The following is a 21,900-nucleotide window of genomic DNA, read 5'->3' as shown; positions in this document are numbered from 1 at the left end:
TGTTTCCATTTGGTATCAAGGTGATGCTAGCCTCATAAAATGAGTTGCAAGTGTTCTCTCTTGTTCTGTGTTTTTTTTTTCTTTTTCTTTTTTTGGTTTTAATTTTTCTTTGGGTGTTTGGTAGAATTCACAGGTGAAGCCATCTGGTCCTAGTGTGTCTTTGGTGGGAGGTTTTGGGTTACTGATTCAATCTCCTTATTTGTTATTGGTCTGTTTCTTTCTTTTTTTTTTTTTTAATTTTTTTTTTAACGTTTATTTATTTTTGAGACAGAGAGAGACAGAGCATGAACAGGGGAGGGGCAGAGAGAGAGGGAGACACAGAATCTGAAACAGGCTCCAGGCTCTGAGCTGTCAGCACAGAGCCCGACGCGGGGCTTGAACTCACAGACCGTGAGATCATGACCTGAGCCGAAGTCGGATGCTTAACCGACTGAGCCACCCAGGCGCCCCTGGTCTGTTCATTTCTTTTCAGTTCAGTTTTCATAGGTTATGGGTTTCTAAGAATTTATCCATTTCTTCTAGATTATGCAATATGTTGGTGTATAATTGTTCATAGTAATTCCTTATGTTCTTTTTTATTTCTCTGTCATTTGTTGTAGTGTCTCCTCTTTCATTTCTGATTGTATTTATTTGAGTCTTTTCACTTTTTTCTATTAGTCTAGCTCAGGATTTGTTGATTGTAGTTTTTTCAAAAACTTACTCTAGATTTTGTTGATTTTTCCCTATTGTTTCTCTATTTGCTATTTGATTTATATCCACTCTAATTTTATTTTTTTCTTCCTTCTACTCACTTTGGCTTTCTTCTCAATTTTTAAGCTTGTTAAATTTCAGACTTTATTTTTCCTAATAGAAATACTCCTTTGATTTCACTCTATATATTTTGATATGTGCTATTTCTCTCTTGTTCTCAATAATTTGTAATTTCCACTATTATTTCTTTTATTATAATTATTATAGAGTGTATTTCTTAATTTCCAAACAAATGGAGGTCATTGGGTAAACCTTAAATTTTTAAAATTTATCTCAGCTTGATTTCTAATTTAATTTCACTGTAGTCAAAGAATATGGTCTGTAGGATACCCATCCTTTAAAATTTGTTGAGACTTGTCTTACGACCTACTTTCTGGCAATTTTTCATCAATAGTATCTGTGTACTTGAAAAGAATGTGTCTTCTCTGCTGAGGGCAGTGTTTCTATATATGTCCATTTTATCAAGCTTCACAGTTACTTTATTCGAATCTAAATTCTTACTGATTGTTTTGTCTGCTTGGTCTCTCAATAATGAAAAGATATGTGTTAGAATCCTTTTCTTCATTGTGAATTTACTGATTTCTCCTTATAGTTCTATAAAGTTCTATAAAGTCTAAAATAGCGACCATATGAGACAGTACTAGAAAACTCTATTGTACCACTTCACTGAGTATTAGGAGCATGCAACATTATAATTGGTGTATCCTGCTGGTGAAAATAATCCTTTGTGTTTGTATATGGATCCGTTTATCTCTAGAATTTTTTCTGCCCTAAAATTTACTTTATCTATTATTAACATTATACCAGTTTTCTTTTGCTTAGTATTTGCTTGACATATCTTTTCTATCTTTTTGCTTTCAACTTTTCTATCACCGTTTTTTAGACTTTTGTAGTAAATAGCACATAGCTTAAAAAAATTTTTAATGTTAACAGAAAGGAAAAGGAATGAGGTCTAAGGAGGGTCACTTCAGCTGTCTAGTTGGCTAGAGGCTCATGGCTCATGACACCAGGCACTGAGACAGGGAATCAATCTCAAAATATCCCACTCTACTCCATTCCTGACCCTAATCCCTCTCTCCTCCACAGAAACATCATTCCATGAGTCACCTCTCTCCCTTGGTGATTCCCATGGAATATAGGGCTCAATCTTCTTGCACCTTTAAAATAAAACCTTCTTTGACATAATTTCCTCCTGCAGCTGCTGCCTCATCTCTCCTCTCCCCTTCACTGACCAGTTTCTCAAGAAGTTATTCCTGCCTGTTCTACTATTCAGTTGTTCATTCCAGATCCCTAGATTTATACTTGTCTTCTACTTCTTAATTCTCCTCATCAGATGTGTCAGAAAGTTGTCTTACTTCCATCTCAATAATATATTTTGAGTTTGTTCTACCTGCTTTTCTCCTAGATACCATTGTGATGCATGCACCTATCATCTCTTGCTTGGACCACTGCACCTTGTTCTAGGAAGGGATTTCTGATCCTTTCACAGGCTAGCAGTGATACTCATCTATCTCTGAGTTCTTATGTATTTACCTGTTGCTCAGCTAAGGCCTTCTGGGGATCTAGTTTGGGGACTTGTCCTTCAGCTGAAGTGATGTGGCACACCCACCCACACTCCTCATCTCCCATAGCTCTGGCCCCCAGAGATCAGACCAGAGGGATGGCTCATTTTCACTGGGTACCACCTCCAGAAGTGGTCTGTCCCTGTGGCATTTTACAGCCTAATGCTGGAGAGTGGTGCCCTGAGCTCTGGGTACAGGCTCCCAGATGGTTAACTAGCCTGGGCTAATTGAACACTGCCTTTGGCAGTCTTCATAATCAGACGGGTTTCCTACTGGGAGCTGAACCCTTGGGTGTCCCTAACTGTCCCAGGGTAATTTTCCTACCTTTCAGCAGATACAGAATTGTGTTATGAGATTCAGTACCCCAGGAAACTCCTTGTTCTTGCCTCCACAGAAATAATGGTGCTACCTCAGTGTGGGTTGGTTAACAGGCCTCAGAGTCCTTATCCAGAGGGTAGAAACAGGTATGTCATTCTTCCTCTACTGGATTTCTCAACAGGTACACTACTGGTGTTTTGGACAAGATATTTCTTCCTCGTATGGGACTGTCCTCAATGTGGAATGTTTACCTTCCCTAGTTCTTGCATATGAAATGCTGACCCCAAATGCTGACCGCTTCAAACACCCCACATATTTCTAAATGTACTCTAGAAGATTCTGTCCTCAGTCTAAAAAAAAAAAAAGAAAAAGAAAAAAGGCACCATGTGGACACTCATAAGCAAAGAAGTCACAGAGATTACCTAGATACTGAAATCCTATAGTGTTTTCAAGTCTGTCTTGGCTTGTCTCCAGGACCTAGACCTTCAGCTCTCTGAGGCTGTGACTATGATTCATCCCTGCCTGCCCTGGCACAGGACGTGATCCAGAGCAGGTGTGAGTGAGCAAAGGAATAGGATCTGTGGTGACTGGATGCTCTAGGTGACACTGTTCAGTAGAAATGCTACACAGGGTGCACGTGTAAGTTAAATGTGTAGCTTTAAAAAAAGTAAAAAGCAGCAGGTGAAATTAATTTAAATAATATATTTTAGGGGCACCTGGGTGGCTCAGTTGGTTAAGCATCCAACTCTTGATTTCAGCTTAGGTTGTGATCTCATGGTTTGTGAGATTAAGTCTCGAGTAGGGCTCTGTGCTGACAGCATGGAGTCTGCTTGCGATTCTCTCTCTCTCTCTCTCTCTCTCTCTCTCTTTCTGCCCCTCCCCTGCTCTCTCTCTCTCTCAAAATAAGCTTTAAAAATATATTCTTATTTAATCCAACATAAAACTTATTATTTCAACCTGTGAATCGGATAAAAATTATTGATGAGATATTTTCCATTCTTTTGTGTACTAAGTTTTTGAAATCTGAAGTCTATATCACATATACAGACTCTCTCAACCCAGACTAGCCACATTTCATGTGTTCAATTGCCATGTGGCTAATAGCTACCAAGTGAGACAGAACTAGAAAACTCTATTTTCCTACTTCCCTGCCCAACTATTGCTTATTTCCCCCTGCCTACAACATTGTGTGTGTGTGTGGAAATTTTCAAATATATATATAGGTTATAAAAACTGTAGTGTGAATAGGCATATACTTAAAATCTAATTTCAACTATTGTTAACCATTTGCCACATTTGCTTTATCACATATGAATTCATCTATCCAACCATCTTATTTTTTTTATTATTGTCTTTTTTTTTTTTTTTTTTTTTTTTAGTGAAGGATAGGTTGGAAAGCCACTCAGGAATCTATTATCTCTTTGGATGTTCTACATAAGCCTGAATCGGGAGTTTTTCAAATTTTTAGGGCAAAAGTCTTGAAAGACTCTTCCCTTTTTCTATCCATTATCTTCCCATATTCTCTTTTTCCTCTCCTGTGGATTCTCAAAGACATGGCTTCTCTTTCCAAGGATGGCATCATGTCTCATTCAGTTCCATCTCTCAGTCCAGGACTGGGTTAGAGGTAGACTTTGGGGCCAGGGAGGCCTGGGCTCAATTCTGGCCCTGCCACTTCCTGGCTCTGTGCCTCATATGTAACATGAGAATAACAGAGTTGTGGGAGGTTCAAGTCAGATCAATTTGTAAAGTGTAATTATTCCAGCAATTATTAAAATAGTAGGTTGGGGAGAAAAGGGAAAGAAGTTTATTACTTATGAATGACCCTTTCTTTTGCACTTTGCTGGGGCCTTGTGAACACTCAGGTTCCAGAATTTACCTGGTACATTGTAATCATTTCTATATCGGTCTCCTATTCAAGGTAAAAAGCTCCTGGAGGGCAAGGACTATGTCTTTCTTCTCCCTAGCCTTAGCATTGAATTCAGGGCTTGATTAAATAGATATTAGTTAAATAAACGAATAGAATTCTAAGGGTCACAATTATCTTTCAGTGGTGGTTTCAGGAAGTTACAGAGACTCGAGAAGTCAGGAAAGAAAAAAACTTAGACAGTACAGATTCAATCTGTCCCCAGTCTTTCTCTCATAGTGCGTAAGGGGAAACTGAGGCTCAAGAAAATTTACTGTTTATCTGCACATTCATGTCTAAATGCTCATGGGCATACCATCTAGGAGAGATGGGGAAGAGCATTCCCCTTGGATTAATCAGCTCCAACACATTTCTGAGGACAGACAATCTGGTATACTTCTTAAACTTTTTGGCATATTTATTTATTTATTTTCAACATTTATTTATTTTTGGGACAGAGAGAGACAGAGCATAAACGGGGGAGGGGCAGAGAGAGAGGGAGACACAGAATCGGAAACAGGCTCCAAGCTCTGGGCCATCAGCCCAGAGCCTGACGCGGGGCTCGAGCTCACGGACCGCGAGATCGTGACCTGGCTGAAGTCGGACGCTTAACCGACTGCGCCACCCAGGCGCCCCAACTTCTTGGCATATTTAAGCTGGCACCAATTGAGTTTATAATTCTGGAGTCTGACTGCTCTTTGGTGAATGAGGTAGATTGCTTGGCTGGTATTCAGAGCTATTCTATTTGGGTGGGCATGGTTTCTGAATATTTTTTCTAAAGCTATAACTTTTGTTGCTTTTATTGTTACACAAGGTAGATGTTTATTGTTGAAATTTAAAAAAATATAGATTGCCAGAATAAAAATCAATCACTGGTAACCTCACCACTCAGAGAGAAGCACTGTTAACATCACATTGTATAGCTCTCCAGAGTTGTCTGTGCATATATTTAGGGTTACAATGCAAACAGTCCTAGCGCTAACTGCCCTATACGCACAGATAAGGTCACATTTTTATGTTCCCAGATTTTGTAGACTGTATTTTCCTTTCAAGTGATGTCAGTGTTTCCATATACTCATCTCTAACCCCATCTTCCCACAGTCTCACCACTTATTTTTGGAACTCCCTGGGGGCTACCTCACATATTTCATACTTCATTCCTCCTCCTTCTGTCTCTTTTCTCTTTTCCATCACCACGTGGGGCCAGAAGAGACCAGTATTCCCCTGGCCCTGGATATCACGGCTCCCATCTACCTTAGAGCTTCAAACCTCTGCTACTCGGCTGTCATGTGTGGAAGTGGGTAGCTTTCTACAATGTGGGGGACCTCCGTGGCCTGGGTCCTCAGCTAGATTCCTGATTCAATAGGTTGAAAGGGGGAGAAAAAGGAACTTAGAAAACCTTCTCAAAAAAATGGCTTGACTTCCAAGGAAAAGGGCCGTTTTGAATGTCAAAGATTGCCCATTAATTCCTTTTCTTTGTATTCTTTCTGTAATAATTCAGATTCTTCTTCAGACAGATACCCTGGGCTTCCTAGGAAGAAGCTCACATATTTCCTTCCTCAGCAGAATGTTTTATTTCTTCCTTGCCCCACCATTAGTATTCTTGCTTAATTTATTCCTTTTTTTAAAATGTTTTGTTTATTTTTGAGAGAGAGAGAGAGAGACAGAGTACGAGCGAGGGAGGGACAGAGAGAGAGGGAGACACAGAATCCGAAGGAGGCTCTAAGCTCTGAGCTGTCAGCACAGAGCCGGACGTGGGGCTCGAATTCATGAACTGCGAGATCATGACCTGAGCCAAAGTCGAACCCTTAACCAACTGAGCTATCCAGATGCCCCTGTATTTTTATTTAAAAATAATCTTATTTATTAACCTCTCATTTGTGAATAGTTTTTAGCAAAATCGTTTAAATTTTCTAGGTATGCAATTATACAATTCATGATCTCTGCCTTTTACTTTATGCTCTTTTTAAAATTTATTTTATTTTATTTTTTAAATGTTTATTTATTTTTGAGAGAGAGAGCAGGGGAGGGAGGGGCAGAGGACCTGAGGCTCCTGCCTCTGTGCTGACAGCAGAGAGCCCCATGTGGGGCTTAAATTCATGAATCATGAGATCATGGCCTGAGCCAAAGTCAGACGCTTAACCAACTGAGCCACCCAGGCACCCTTGTGCTCTTTTTTTTTTTTTAATAAAATGTTTATTTATTTATTTTGAGGGAGAGAGAGTGTGTGAGTAGGGGGAGGGGCAGAGAGAGAGGGAGAGAGAATCCCAAGCTGGCTTCGTGCTGTCAACACAGAGCCTACACGGGGCTTGATCTTATGAACCAACTGGGAGATCATGACCTGAGCCAAAATCAAGAGTCAGACGCTGAACTGACCGAGCCACCCAGATGTTTCTCTTATCACTTTTACTTAACACAGTTAAAAAAGAGCATAGGAGCACCTGGGTAGCTCAGTCAGTTCAGCAGCGTCCCACTCTTGATTTTTGGCTCAGGTCATGATCTCATGGTTGGTTCATGAGATTTAGTTCCAAGTTGGACTCCATGCTGTGTATGGAGCCTGATTAAGATTCTCTCCCTCCCTCTCCCTTTGCTCCTCCCCTTCCTGTGTGTGCGTATGCTCTCTCTTTCTCTCAAAATAATAATAAATAAATACAAATAAATTAAAAATAAAAGTAATTTTTTTAAAAGTGGTGAGTGTGAACATTCTTAATTATTCCTGATTTTCATGAGAACATCTGTGTTTTTTTTACCAACAGTCATGATGTTGGCTACTGGTTTGAGATATTTTTCTTTTTAATCATATTAAGAGAGTATCCTTCTAATACTACACTTCTATTTTTTTGTTCATTTGTATATTTATCAGGAATGAATAGTGAATTTTATCAAATGTCTTCCTGCGATCTATTGAGGTGATTGTATGGTTTTACTCCTTTTACCTATTTATATAATTAATTACAACAATAGATTTCTAAAAATATCAAACCACCCTCACATTCCTAGAATAAACTGTATTTGCTTATGGAGTATTAGTCTTTCAGTATTCTGCTAGGGATACAAACATGGTATTCATTTTTCAGAATTTTGATATTTGTCTATGGTGTTTTCATGCTATAGTTGTCAGGGTTGGTATCAGGATTATTAAAAAAAATTTTTTTTAATGTTTATTTATTTTTGAGAGACAGAGACAGAGTGTTGAGTGGGGGAGAGGCAGAGAGAGAGGGAGACACAGAAGCAGAAGCAGGCTCCAGGCCCTAAGCTGTTAGCACAGAGCCTGACGTGGGGCTCAAACTCATGAGCTGTGAGATCACGACCTGAGTCGAAGTTGGACGTTCAACTGACTGAGCCACCCAGGCGCCCCTGGTATCAGGATTATTATGCTAGTTTTATAAAGTAAATTTTATAGGTTAAAAAAGGAAAGTATCTTTCTCTGTTCTTTGAGAAAGTTTGAACAGCTCCTGTTATTTGTAGGATCGTTTTTTTTATTAAAATTTTTTTAATGTTTATTTATTTTTGAGAGAGAGAGAGAGAGAGAGAGCCAGAGTGTGAGAAATGGAGGGGGCAGGGAGAGAGAGGGAGACACCGAATCGGAAGCAGGCTCCGGGCTCTGAGCTGTCGGCACAGAGCCCAACGTGGGGCTCGAACTCACAAACCATGAGATCATGACCTGCGGCAAAGTCGGACACTTAACTGAGCCACCCAGGCGCCCCTCCTTTTCCTTTTTTAAAATAGATTATTTTTTTTAGAGCAGTTTTAGGTGCACAGCAAAACTGAGTGGAATGTACAGAAATCTCCCACATACTTCCCGTCTCCACATATGCACAGACTTCACCACTGTCAACATTTGGCACCATGGTGGTACATTTGTTATAATCAATGAACCTGCATCCATATATCAGAGTCACCCGAAGTACATAGTCTACATTAGGGTTAACTCTTGGTGTTGTACATTGTAAGGGCTTTCCTGATGTATAATGACATGTACCCACCAGGATAGTGCCTGCGAAATAGTTTCACTGCCCTAAACACTGGCAATGGCACTGTTGCCTCTGTGCTCCGCCTATTCATTCCTCTCTCCTCTCTAGCCGCGGCAGCCACTGATTCTTTTGTCTCCATAGTTTGGCCTTTTCCAGAATATCATATAGTTGGAATCATACAGTATGTAGCCTTTTCAGATTGTCTTCTTTCTCTTACCAAAATGCATTTAAGATTTCCTCCGTGTCTTTTAATGGCTTGATAGCTTATTTCTTCTTAGTGCTGAATAATAGTCCACTGTTTCAATGTACCTTAGTTTATTTATCCATTCACCTACTGAAGGACATCTTGGTTGCTTCTAAGTTTTGGCAATTAAGAATAAAGTTGCTGGGGTGCCTGGGTGGCTCAGTCAGCCAAGCATCCAACTTCGGATCAGATCATGATCTTATAGTTTGTGGGTTTGAGTCCTGTGTCGGGCTCTGAGCTGTCCCAGAGCCTGCAGCCGCCTTCAGATTCTGTGTCTCCATCTCTCTCTCTGCCCCTCCACCTGCTTGTGCTCTCTCTCGAAAATAAATATACACAAAAAAAGAATAAAGCTGCTATAAACATCTGTATGCAGGTTTTGTGTGAACATAAGTTTTAAATTACTTTGTGTTAATACCAAGAGGTGTGATTGCTGGATCATATGGTAGCATGTGTTTAGTTTTGTAAGAAACTGCCAGACTATTTACATAATGACTGTAACATTTGAGTTCCTTTATATATATTTTTTACATCACATTTTTAATGTCAAAATTTCACCTGGGTGTACCTAGATGGCTTGCTCTGGCTTCTTCAAATAGTCTGCCTAGTACTCAGGGTGACTTTTCATCTAAAGATGGAATTCTTCAGCTCAGGGAAGTTTTTTTTAAGTTTATTTATCTTGAGAGGGGATGGGGGGAGGGACGGAGAGAGAGGGAGAGAGAGAGAATCCCAAGAAGGCTCTGCACTGTCAGCACAGAGTTCGACGCAGGGCTCATACTCATGAACTGTGACAACATGACCTGAGCCAAAATCAAGAGTTGGATGCTTAACCAACTGAGCCACCCAGGTGCCCTTCTTTATTTCTTTAATGATCATTTCTCCATGGGCTCTGTTCTCTACTTCTAGAATGTCTGCTATATAAGCTTATTTGATTTCCTGGCCATTTCTTCCCTCTCTTTCTCTCTTTATTCCTTTTTTCCCCCCGAGACTTATGAGGATGGTTCTCAAAGCAATCTTTCCTGATTTGATTTTTAATCTGAGAGTAAATTTCCTGCTTTGAGTATTTTCCCAAGTTTATGTATGGATTGACTTTTGAATATTATTTAGAATATACATTTTGGGATTTTACTATTTCTCCGTTTTTTAGATTCTAGTAACCTTGGTAATAAGGTACAATACTTGGTATCTTTTTTTATATATCTAGCAATTTTTCTCTATTTGCTCACTTTATTTATTCATTTATTTTTAAAGTTTATTTATTTTGAGAGAGAGAGAGTGTGCATACATGTGAGTGGGGCAGGGGCAGAGAGAAAGGAAGAGAGAGAATCCCAAGCAGGCTCTGCACTATTAGTGAGACATAGGGCTTGATCCCCACAAACTGTGAGATCATGACCTGAGCCAAAATCAAGAGTCGGATGCTTGACTGACTGAGTCACCCAGGTGACCCATTTGCTTGCTTTAAAGAGGGACCTAGACTGATGTTTGTTTGGTATTGTAATTGAAATAGTTCTATAAAAATTCTGTAGCTTATTTTCAAGCATGTTGGTGTAAGGCAAATGGAGAAAGAAGAAAAAAGAGCCTGGTTGTTTATGATTTAGTTTTTTAGATTGCGGTTGGGGGTGGTCTACTTGGCCATGATTAGGGCAGGGAGAGCTCCTGAGAAGAGGAGAGAGGTTTGCTGCTGTTCTTGGCAACTTCTTTTCAATATTTACTAAGGCCACCCACGGTTAGGCAGAGGAGTATCTCCCTTCTCTAACTGGCATGAGCAAGCCAAGTTAGGAACGTGCTGGCCAATATCCCTGCTTTTTGTGCAGAACAAAAGATGAGCTGAGTCTTGGCCTTTCTTCTGAGAGCAGCCACCCGTGCAATACCTAAAGTCACTCAACTTGTTTTTTGCCAGTGCCCACCTCACCCTCATTCCTAGTCTTGGCTGTCTATCATAGGTCTTAGGGGAGGCTCTGCTGGGGCATACCCTTCATTACCTCCCAGAGACACCCTTCCTTAGTCAGTGCCTCCATCAATATGGTTTCATTTGTACTATGGAACTGTGGAAATTCCTTAAAATTTCCAGACCAGAATCTGGAACAGAGAGGAGTTAAGTAAATGGATTCAAATTATGATCTATAAACAAAGATCAGAATACAAAACTGATTTTTTACAGTTTCACCACTAGGTGGTGCTACCAAGCGCTGAAAACAATGGTTGCTCTCTTGGGACAGCCAAGAACCACTTGTATCTAGTACACGCAGGAGTTTGTGAGCTTGTATGGAACTTGTATGCACTCATGCATATGTGCATGAATATGTGCCTGAGTATGTGTACACACACAATTCTCGGTGCATGAGTTTACCTACAGAGCAATTTACAAGGGTGCACAGATATGTGAGTGAATGCATAAATCTGTGCACTCTGGAAAGAATGGGCATGAAGCTAAATGATGGGAACTCCAAAAGGCTGATCTTTCAGCTGCATAGTCTGAAACTCCAGTCCCTCAGCTAGGAAGGTAGCTTGTGCGGGGTGCAGAAGACCAAACCCCATGAGAGAAATACAACCACAGTGCTACACAAGAGCTTTTCTGACACAGTCACACGTTCCTCTAAAGTCATCAGCCCTGCAAACCCTTGTGTTCAGTTGGGACTCCAAGAAGGTCTCAGTCACTTCTGCAGTCCCAGAGGACTGTGGTCTCTATACCTTCCCCCAAGTGCTCAAAGCATCTAATCAAACACCCACTCTGGGATCCTATCTTCTGTCCAGATGGGAAGTGACCCTGCACTTAAGAAAACAAATGTCACGTGTGTGTGTGTGAGAGAGTGAGGGAGGGAGGGAGGGAGAGAGAGAAAGAGAGACAGAGATAGAGAGGTGGGGAGTTCAGATTCATTCACATCTGTACAGCCCTTTCCCGGTTATCTCTGTAGAAGATCACCAGCTGATCTCAGACTCTCACTCTGGATGCCCCCCTCACTCTAGGAATAGTGCTGTCTTGATTACCTGCTGTACAGAATAGCCCACAAAGCTGGGAAAACTTAAGCAAGTCCCTTCCCTTCTCTGGCCTCAATTTCTCTAACTCTCAGTGAGGGCTGGGTCTGGGTGATTCCAAGAGTGCTTTGTGCTGACTGAAGCTCTGCATGTCTGCAGTTTGCAGGGTCCTGCCCCATCCGTGGCTGGTGTGGAGTGGGAATCTCCTTCGAGAAGGAGAAAGTTCTGTTGTCTTCCTCCTCCTCCTTCCAGCAGACTTCCTTCCTTAATAGGCCCCGAGGGAAGGCAACTGGGCCCCCAGGGCCCTGGAAGCCATAGGAAGGAGCTCTCACTCCAGCATCATTAAAAGTTGAATTGGCTTTCAGTCTGAGGGCAAAAGCCCCAGGACTCATTAGACCTGCTGCCCCCTGAGCCCAATTTGGTTGAAGGGAATGTTTGACGTTTTCATCCAGAGAGGGTTTTCACTAAGGGTTTGAGGCCTCCCTGAGAGAGCTCATCTCATTGAGGTCTGAGAGGAAAAGTCCCCGGAGGTCACCTTTTGCCTTGGAACTTTTCCAGAAGAGGAACCAGGCTGGGTCAGGGGACGGGCTTGCGTAAGGTCACACAGAGGCTGGCTGCTGAAAACACTCCTCCAGGTGGTAGAGAGATGAGCACACAGCAGGGAAGGATAGAAACTGTGGGGCGCTCACTGTGGAGGGTCCCTGGACATCTGTGGTCTCATAGAGTGAGACAGAGAGCCGCATGTGAAAAGGAGCTTTGAGGACAGCTTGACAAACCCACAGCAGGAAGGGCTCCCCAGGGAGATAGCGGGTGCCCAGCCCTGAAGCACGTGAGCCAAATGGACAGTACTTGTTTAGGATGAACAGAGGGGATTTGGGACCAGGAGGGGTAGGGGAGTCTGCGGCTGTTCAGGTCCGGCCTGCTCTGTAAATTCTCCACCAGTAAGGAATGGTATGTCACTTCTGCTGCTCAGAAGGTATGGGACGGAGCCAGAAGCCTGCCATTTATGGCCAGCCAAGACTGTTGAATAGGGAACCAGGAGGCTGGGATGGCGCCTGGCCTCTCTGAGCTCAGTAGCCCCCTCCCTGCCTCCTGCAGCACGGGTAACTCCCAGAGTGGGCACCGAGGACCCAGAGACGGCGTCTGGCTGTCTCAATGATGAATCTGCCCGCAGTGCCTCACTGAGCTCTGGAAGTACAGGACAATTCATTGCACAGGGCCCGCCCCTGTCCTGGAGGACTCCGGCAGCAGGACAGACAGCCAGAGGTGCTCAAATCCTGAGGTCTCCCCAGCCCAAACTCCACTGCAATATTGATGGCAAACATGTGTCAGGGACTGGTTTAAGTGCTTTATAATCTTAACTGCTCAAATCCTTAGAAAACCATATGTATGGGGGAAGGTACTCTTTTTTTCTTTTTTTTTCTTTTTTAATTAGAGAGAGAGAGAGAGAGTGCGAGAGAACATAAGCAGGAGAGAGGGGCAGAGGGAGAGAGAATCTCAAACAGACTCCACACTCAGCACAGAGCCTGACTCGGGGCTCAATCCCATGACCCTGGGATCATGACCTGGGCCAAAGGCAAGAGCCTCAACCGACCGAGCTGCTCAGGTGCCCCAGAAAGTTACTCTTATTAGCCATTTTACAGATGAGGAAACGGAGGCACAAAGAGGTCAAGTAACTTGTGTATAGTCATAGAACTAGTGCGTTGTGTTGTTCCAGAACCTATGTTCTTACTTGCTATGCTGTCCTGTCTAAAAGAGGAGGGAGTGGAGGCCAGGGAGGGGAAGGGGCCGGTTTGGTCGTTTGGCCAGGTGACAGGGATGGGGGCGCCGGGACCTCTTGTCTTCAGCCTCAGGGTTCTTCCTTCCACAGCCCCTCCTGACAGTTCCTCTGTCCCCACCCAGCCTCCCCATGGACCTCCCCAGAGTTAACAGTCGCCTGGCCTCTTACTTGGCAGGCAGCTCCAGCCCAAAGAGGCTGCACCCACATTCCCTGGCTGCTCTCCAGCCCGCAGGAGCTGAGGCAACAAAGTCCAGTGAGTGTGAGGGCTGAGTAGAGGCCGCCGAAGGGGAGGCAGCAGCAGGGAGCTGCCGAGAGGAAGGACTGTCTAGCTTCCAGATGCTAGGCCTCCTGGGAAGCACGACCCTCGCGGGCTTGATCACAGGCATTGCCGTGGCTCTTCTGCTGTTGGTGCTGCTGCTGGCCACCTGCCTGTACCACGGACAGCGGGACCATGACGTGGAGAGGAACCGCCCGGCCGCGAGGAGAAACCGAGTCCGGTGGGCCCAACCTTGGCTCCTCCCGGGCCGGGGCCACCCGGGACACGCTCACTGTTTCCGTCATCCTGGCCACGTGTCTCACACGCACCACGTGGGCCTCCATCACCATCGCCTCCACCGACACCTCTACCACCAAGCCCACCACCAAGCCCACCTCCATGCCCACCGAGGCCACCACTGACGCCTGTGAATGGCAGCCACTGCCTGCCCTCCTGTGGACCCCCATTCTCCTGTGCAGAAGGGCGCCTCTCTGTGGTAAACACTGAGCACTGTGCCCTGGGTCCTGCTTGGCTTCTTTTGCATAATACCCCCCCCCCCCGCCCCAGGGTACTATAAGGAGAGAAGCGAGGAATACAGGGGTGGCCCTGCACACACTGGAAGGTAACAAGGTGAGAGCAGAGATGGTCCTTTGGGGATGGACCCTGCCTGTGACTGTAACTCCCAGGGGACACCAGTGCATGTGGATGCACAGAAGATGTACCGTGCTCTCTGAAGTGCTGTCCTCTGATTTACTCAGGCCCTGGCCAGGGGCGTAGCTGGGAGGGGACAGCAATGCCTTGTGTTTGGAGAAGACAGTATGAGGCTGCAAGGTCAATTCACTGGTGCCTTAATACAAGAAAATAAAAACTACGAGGAAGCTTTTGTGAAGAGGCTCTTGATCGTACAGCTCGAGTGGGAGAGAAGGATCGAGCCGCCAGGCATGTGTCTGCAATGCCCTGGGAACATCCTTCTCTGGTGAGAAGTGAGTGCCTGGCACTGGCAGCTTATGCCTGCTGCTTGAGGGCTGGCCGTGCCCTGGGGGAAACTGGGCAGGCCCTGTGGTGCTCCAAGGGCAGTAGGAGAGAAAAGCTTGGGGCCTAAGCTCTGACGGAGGACGTGGGGTTTGCACGCAGCCCTGCCTAGAGAGGGCTCTCTGTGTACCAGGGGGGCTTTGGGCTTCTGTGGGACAGTCCAGGGGCTCAGAGAAGAGGGGTGAGGCCACCCAAGCTGGTCACCAAGGGCTCTTTCTCCAGTGCTCTTTCCAGTGCATCTCCGGGGCAGACTGAACCCTGGGACCTGCAGAAGCCCCAGTCTGTGAGCTGTGTTGAATTCAGTGTTTCCTTGATAACTCGATCAGGGTTTCTTATCCAAGCCTTGAGGCTCCAGCTCCCAGACCCACTGGTGCCTGTGTATAGCAGAGGGGCTGGGAGGTTCTTTAAACTGGAGGAGGTGGTGCTGGGTGGCCTTGGGAGAGTGCTTGTCTCCCCAGGATCTCAGTTTCCTCTTCCGTAAAATGGATCGATAGCAGAGACCTCTTCTTGCCAAAGCCTGGAGGCATGTTCTAAATACCCCATGAATAGCTGGCACAATTCCACAGGGAGGAAGGAAATCTTGTCCTGAGGCCTTGCCTGGGCTTGGGTGGGAAGCAGAGAGAGGAGAGCCTTAGGGGCCAGGAGAGGTGGTGGGGAGGGGCTCGAGAACGGGCCAGAAAGTCAGGGGCCTGGTGACTCATTGGAACAGAACATCCTGTTTCTTTTCTAGTTCCTGGTGGATTCTCTGTGAGGGTTGGAGGTGTAAGGGGGAGAGGGAGGCAAATCCACACTGACAGCCGTGCTAGGTTTCTGGGCTGGGAAAGTAGGTCACGGGTCACCACGTACTGCTGATTTTATCTCTGCAGCGTCCTTCAAATCTGCCTCCCCTCCAGCATTCCCGAGTCTGTCCTAGCTTGTCCTCCCCTCCCCCCCCCCCCCACAATCTGGACTCCTGCCCATGTCCAGCCCTGCCCTTTTTGAAGCATCTCTGCACCGTGGCCTGCAGGATCTGCGGAAACTCCTTATAGCCCTAGGGGTGAAGTCCCTGCCTCCTGGTTGGTTATTAAAGGCCCCTGGTCTGGTCCCTGTCCCTTGCTCCTTTTGTCCTATCCACACTGCTCTGGTCATTGGCCCCAGAAAACACCTCATACTTTCCCCTCTCTGTGTCTTTGCCCAAGAAGAATTTGTTGCTCCCTCCTATGGGTTTCCAATTTGTTATTCATATTTATTTTTATATTTCTGGTGGAACACTGAATACATCTGTCTCTTCCCCCAGAGATTTATGGCAGGATTCAAGGGCCCCTGCCCTCATGCATCTAAGAAACTTTGAGGGCTCCCTGCCCCCAGTGCAGAACCAGCCCACACAACAGATGCTCAGGAAAAATTCTCAGAACGTCATGCTCTCTGGAAAAGTAAATATGATCAGAATAACCGCTGCCAGAAGTTTGGGGCTTGAGGGACACCAAGTATGGCAGGACCCTGAGGGGATTAGGCCTCTGAGCTCCTGGGGCCCTTGCTGAGGGGGCTTGTGCTCCCCCTCCATCCCCAGTGTTGGGAGCCTGAAAAGTGGGAAACATTTAACAGATGGACGTGGGTGGGCCTGCTGGCTTGGACGTCCCCTCTCCCTCCCTCATCTCTTTATGTAGCCCTGTGTCAGTCTCGGATGGCCTGCCTTTCCTAAATGTGGCCTGGAGTCTCTGGGAGAGCTCTATTCTCTTTGCTTTAGGATGTCTGCCATCATCTTTCCCCTTCTAATGTAAGGGAAAGTAAGGGATGTGTCTTTTTCTGATCAGTTGATGATGGTGGCTGTGGGCGACACATATGTATCTAAATGGTAGTTATCTTGGGAAGTCCCACGGCGTCTGGGGTCCATGGTCAGGGGCTGTATATTACAGGATTACAATAGTCACAAGAAGAGGAGAAGATACCCAGAAAAAAGCCCTTAGCACAAACGTCTCTGAGCAGTAGTAAACATGTATGGCTGTCTTGATCTTTCCAACTCGCCTGAGAATGCCGCTGCCGCTTAAATCACAGGACAGGGCTGTTGGGGGATAGTTGAAGGCAAGGACCCTGAACTGAGTGGGCATTGTGGTGAAAGTATCTGCACCCTGTCCATCTTCATCAAGGATGGCTCCTTGTGCCCTGGGCTTGAGATGCCGTGTTGGTCATTCCATGTTGCAGACTGCGGGTGTGACATCATATGCAACCCTGAGGAGCCTTCATAGCAGACTGGACCTGTCCTCACAATATCCCTGGGGCCCTCTCATTGTGCCACACAGCCTGTGTTCAACTATTGAATTTCTGTTGTCAGAATGGATCAGAAGGCCTAATTTACTGGCGAATCAGAGAAGGGGCCCCAATCTCAGAAACAGATAAGGAAACCATCCAAGGCAGAAGACAAGAGGGCTGAGCAATTGTCCTTTATTCCAGGAATAAACACACATGCTGAAAAACACACATCTACAACGGGTGGCCTCCAACTACATGCGTCCACAAAGACCAGGCAAACGAGAATTCAAAGAAACAAATAATTCAGTTTGAAACCGGATTCCTCTGGTGCCCTCTGTCTCCTGAACTGGCGAGTTGATTTTGGTGATTCAGTCTGAAACCATGCGCCCCAGACTGGCACATCATGTTTCCTTTCTGCTCTGGCTGCCCTACTTAACACAAATAATCCGAGGTGTCCAGGTTTGCCATGGGCCCGGCTTGCCCAATGCCGTTCATGCAGAGGAAGAGCCTGGAGCTCATCCTGGAAAAGGGAAGAGTGAGAATATGACAGGCCTCATTTAGTCCAAATAGTTGCTCTCTCATCCTGCACTTAGCAACTTCCTAAAACTGGTACTAAAGAAAATTCACTGGGGCCTTGGAGAACTCTCAAGAAACCCTGTGCCTGGTACCTGGAAGCATTGTTCCTCACTGCTCTGTTTCTCAGAGTTTGGGTCAAGTGGGACCGGCAATCCAGCCTCCTTTCTGGAAGTGGGGTCGTCTTAGGCGGTTAGCTGTGGAAGAGCCGGGACCGGGTGGGGGTCAGGAGGCAGCCCTTCTGGCAGACTTCCTGGGTGGCCTGGCCCGGCTGGCCCCTCACCCGGATGGGCTAAGTGGAGAGCCTGCCTTGCCGGGCTGCAATGGTGTGGGTATGTGGGGGGGGGTGGGGTAAGTGCAGTCACGGAGGGGGCAGGCAGCTGTGCAGGTCCTGGGCCCACACTTACAATTGGAGGAAGGAATCCAGGAAGTTCTCAGAGCTGCTCAGACATCTCAGAGCCTTGTCCCAAGCAGGACCAAGGCTGCAGCGCCCAGGGATGAGTGTGCCGTGGCCTGGCCCCTGGGGTGGCCCCCAGGTCAGGAGGCCATGGCACCACTGCCGGCTCTGTCGCTTGGAGAAGCCCTGGGTAAGTTTTCACAGCATCCGAGTGTGAGCAGGCAGCAAGGAGGGTTGGGGAGCGGGGAGGCCATTCAGAAGACGGCTTCTCCTGGAACAGGAACCACAGGGTGAAGGAGCCCCATAGTGAATCACTGAAGGGGTTTGGATCCTGCCCTATCTAGATAGCGCTCTCCCACCCCATGCAGAAAAGGATGCCAAGTGAAAGGGACTACAGCCCCCTGCCAAAGGCCCCATGGCCCTTGTGGTGACCTGGCAGTGCCTCGGCCCCGACCTGGCACAGAGCCTTTCTCCCCACCTGCGTTCCTGCCCCTGCTCAGGTCCAGGAGCTCAGGAGGCATCGGATAGGCTGATTCAAGGACTGGCCCAAGGTTCCTCTAGGGGCGGAGCCCAGGCTCATCCGGGGTCCCCAGGAGGCGGAGTATCTTGTCTTTTGTCTGAGAAGACAGACTCTTGAAATCTGTAGGCGTCACCAGGGGGCAGGGTTGGCAATGTTCCCTCTGAGCAAAATCTTCTGTTCCTTCTTTCCAGCCCCTCCAAGTCCAGGAAGTCTTGTGCTCACATCTTTCAGGACAGCTCTTCTTCCAGAAGTCGCCAGCGGAGTTGACCACAGTTCTTGGAATCCAGACCAGAGGCTTAGAAAACAATAACAGAGACCCACCGAGGTCTGAGTAGCACCATGCGGGGTGCCCCATGGCCCAGAAGGGCCGTGACCCAGGGCCTCAGACCAGCATCCGCTTAGGAGACCACAAGGAGAGCGCCTGGAAGGGCAGAGTGCCTGCCACCACCAAGGGCACCCTGTTTTGAATGGGGAGCTAGGGCTCAGCCGGTCATCTGCCACGTGGGGCCATGGAAACAGCAGTGATCGGAGTGGTGGCCGTGCTGTTTGTGGTCACCGTAGCCATCACCTGCATTCTGTGCTGCTTCAGCTGTGACTCAAGGACCCAGGATCCTCAGGGGGGCCTAGGCCACAGCTTTACAGTGGCCACGTTTTGCCAGGAGGCTTCTTTCTTCACGGGGCCAGGTCACCATGCCCAACCAGTGGTGGGTGCCCGGGACTTCTGGACCTTCATGTGAGGCCTGACAGTCCCCAGGATTTGTTCTGCTGGTGGGTCAGATTCACTCATCACCCAGCGAGCCTTCCCCGGTGTCCTACTCCTCCAATGCTGCATTCCTGTCCTTCCCTGCCTCTATTCTGCAAGCTCCCCGTCCCATCCCATCTCACTTTGCTGTGCCCTCCAGCCTGGGAGATCCGCAGCGGTGGGACCAGACGGAATTCAGCTTGGACCCCTGAGAGCTCAGCCGGACCCTTCCCACAGGATGGGGCTTAGGAGAGGCCTGAAGAGTGACTGCTGGGCAGTGTCAGATTGCACGGTGAGCCAGCTCTTCTGATTTACATGGGGGACTGAGATGTCACTGGAATTTATTGTAAACAGAGTGCTGGTTCACTCAGGTTACCCCGGGATGCCTGGGACACTGGTTCTCTTGCCACCAGAAGAAGCAGCGAGCTCAAGTAGACATTTTTATGTTTTTATCTCCCTTCTGATTGAGTCGTTTTGTTACTTGCAAGTGCACATTGCAAAGAACCTGATGCCGAGAATTGTCTCCTGCCAGTTGCCTGAATCAGCCCTGAGATCCTGAAACCAAAGGGCTGCTTCCTGGGAACACATGATTTATTTTATGATTGAAAATGTATACCCCTTCCTGACGTCTCAAGAATCAACAGAAAAGAATCAAGGTCAAGAATCAAGAGGAAAAAGAAAGTCACAGCAAGTACAAGATGTTTTCTTAACAGCAACGCCAGAAAGAAGACTTTGAAACATACTTTGAGACTTTCTTACTATATTCTTATAGGTCACTTCTATTCTCAGAGAATGTAAGTGACTTCCATCACTTAGGAATGATAGAAAAATTATGAGCTGCAAGATAATTCCAAATATGTTAAAATGTTGTGTTACATTGAGAGCATGTAACAAAGCTCTTGTTTTCATCACAAATAAAGACATGTTCAGTTTTCATTAAAAGAAAATCTGTTTTCTCTGTAGCAGGAAATGAAGGCTGTGCCAGGTTTAGAATATGGTTTGAAGGACGCAAACTTCTGGCTCTCCTGGCTCATACATCTCCATCCTGCCTTGAATGGATGCCTCTCCTAGGACCTGCTTATTGAGGAGGGAAAAACTGACCCTGACAGGGGTCTGGCCTCTACGGGTACCTAGACAGGCCATCTTGGCCTTGTGGCTGCCGCAGGAAGGGCTCTCAGAGAGAGGCTTGGGGCTGTAGAGGTGCAGAGGGGGAAGGGGCCAGGGGGAGAGGCTGGTGGAGAGGGATGGAGCAGGGGAGCACGGGGAAGGGAGAGGCACTGACTGCCCAGGAACGGAGCTCCTGGGAAGCTTGTCTTGGTCACTCTGGACCTGAAAGCCCCCAAACAGGGTCTTCGTAGATGCACGTGGAAGGAAACCGGCTGCAAAGAGGACCCAGAGACTGAGTGAAGGGAACTGTTGCAGGTTGTGTTCTCCTCAAATGAACACGGAGACAAATTTTGGGGTTTATAGGGATCATTATCCATGAGGGGAAGGAGGAGAGTGCAGGATTAGATAGAGGAAAAGGTCAAATTATGAGGCAGGACCTTGATATGTGCCTCCTACCTCTGCTCAGTCTCTGAGTGCTAGTGGCCCCCCTTCCCTGTCCCCTAAGGTTCAGCCTCAGGCAGAGCAGCTCTGCAGCTGAGGCTGCCCCTGAATCCTTCCTTGAGGGGGTCCTGGGTGGTGCGTCTCTAAAGAGCTCAGTAGGGGCCTGTTCTCAGAAGTTCCCAGGTATGAGAGGTGGGCAAGCATGTCTAGACACAAAGATATACCTGGGCATGGAAGCTCCAGGTGGGCAGAGACAGCAGTGCAAGGCCTGGGAAGGGAGAAAAAGTAAGCTTTGGTCTCTCTCTGCCCTCCAGCAAAGTAAGCTCTGTTCCAGGTCAGGTGCCGTTCAGCTGGACGCAGGTATCAAGACCCCAGGCCCAGAGCTCTGTCCCTGTGCTCATGGTCACAACCTCGCTGGGTCAGTGGAAGGAGGGTCTGCAGGCTGGAATCACATGACTCTGAAAACAAAGCAACGGTAGGAAGCTTGACCTCACTCTGCAGGTGATGGGCATCATATCAAGCCCTGAGTTTTCCTCATTTGTTCACTTGCTAATCTACCCACCTATCTAAACACTATCCATCCATCCGTTCATCCCTCCGTCCATCCACCCACCTACCCCTCCATCTACTCACTGAGTCTTCCTCCCTCACTTACTCATGCATGTGCTTATTCATTCTGTCACTTGTTCTCTTATTTAGTCAGTCATTCACTCCTCTATTCAATAAGCCCTGGCTGGGCACCAACTGTGTACCAGGCCGTGCCCAGGAAACATGGGGGTCAACAAGACATGGTCCCAGCAGTTGGTGAACCCCCAATTACTGATCTGGACAAGGCTGCAAATAACACAATCGGGTGCTCAAGGGAGGGAGAGCGGGGAGACCCAGGGAAACCTGGGAGGAGGGGCCCTTGAGCTAGACTTGCAGAAAAGAGGGCACTTCAACAAGGAGAATTTGGGAGAGGGTGTTCCAGGGGGAGCAGCACGAGTGGACATTCAGAGAGCTTGTGGCGGCAGGGAGTAGGCAGTTCGGCGGGAGGAGGTGAGGACGGATGACAGCTAGCTCCTTCTTGTCACACCTGACCAGCACGTTTCTGGGTAAC

General features: G+C 46.9%; 3 protein-coding genes across 7 annotated transcripts in view; all 3 read left to right on the top strand.

The window, feature by feature from the left end:
* The window catches only part of TMEM8B (transmembrane protein 8B), a 69,095-nt gene extending 50,258 nt beyond the window's left edge, over positions 1–18,837 (top strand). For 3 of the 5 annotated variants that reach the window (XR_003413967.2, XR_003413966.2, XR_003413964.2), the window contains exon 15: positions 18,703–18,837. The gene's annotated coding sequence lies outside the window, so the exon portion shown is untranslated. The remainder of the gene's footprint in view (positions 1–18,702) is intronic. The other 2 variants (XR_008291120.1, XR_003413965.2) reach the window with 1 other exon arrangement.
* On the top strand, positions 13,179–18,836 carry HRCT1 (histidine rich carboxyl terminus 1). The gene is made up of 2 exons (XM_027039430.2): positions 13,179–14,256; positions 18,703–18,836. The coding sequence occupies exon 1, from the start codon at positions 13,841–13,843 to the stop codon at positions 14,180–14,182; it is 342 nt and encodes a 113-aa protein (XP_026895231.1). The 5' UTR covers positions 13,179–13,840; the 3' UTR covers positions 14,183–14,256; positions 18,703–18,836.
* Positions 18,838–19,012: 175 nt separating the features above from the next.
* Positions 19,013–20,200, top strand: SPAAR (small regulatory polypeptide of amino acid response). The gene has a single exon (XM_027039431.2). It carries the CDS (start codon positions 19,021–19,023, stop codon positions 19,246–19,248), a length of 228 nt encoding a protein of 75 aa, XP_026895232.1. The 5' UTR covers positions 19,013–19,020; the 3' UTR covers positions 19,249–20,200.
* The last annotated feature ends 1,700 nt before the right edge of the window (positions 20,201–21,900 follow it).

Source organism: Acinonyx jubatus, chromosome D4 (assembly GCF_027475565.1).
Source record: "Acinonyx jubatus isolate Ajub_Pintada_27869175 chromosome D4, VMU_Ajub_asm_v1.0, whole genome shotgun sequence".
In the NCBI taxonomy this organism is placed as follows: Eukaryota; Metazoa; Chordata; class Mammalia; order Carnivora; family Felidae; genus Acinonyx; species Acinonyx jubatus.
This window is presented reverse-complemented; position numbering and strand designations above follow the sequence as displayed.

What these genes read in the sequence shown, in the direction of transcription:
- HRCT1 (XM_027039430.2), top strand. Translation starts at nt 13,841, where the DNA reads ATGCTAGGCCTCCTGGGAAGCACGACCCTCGCGGGCTTGATCACAGGC.
- SPAAR (XM_027039431.2), top strand. Translation starts at nt 19,021, where the DNA reads ATGGAAACAGCAGTGATCGGAGTGGTGGCCGTGCTGTTTGTGGTCACC.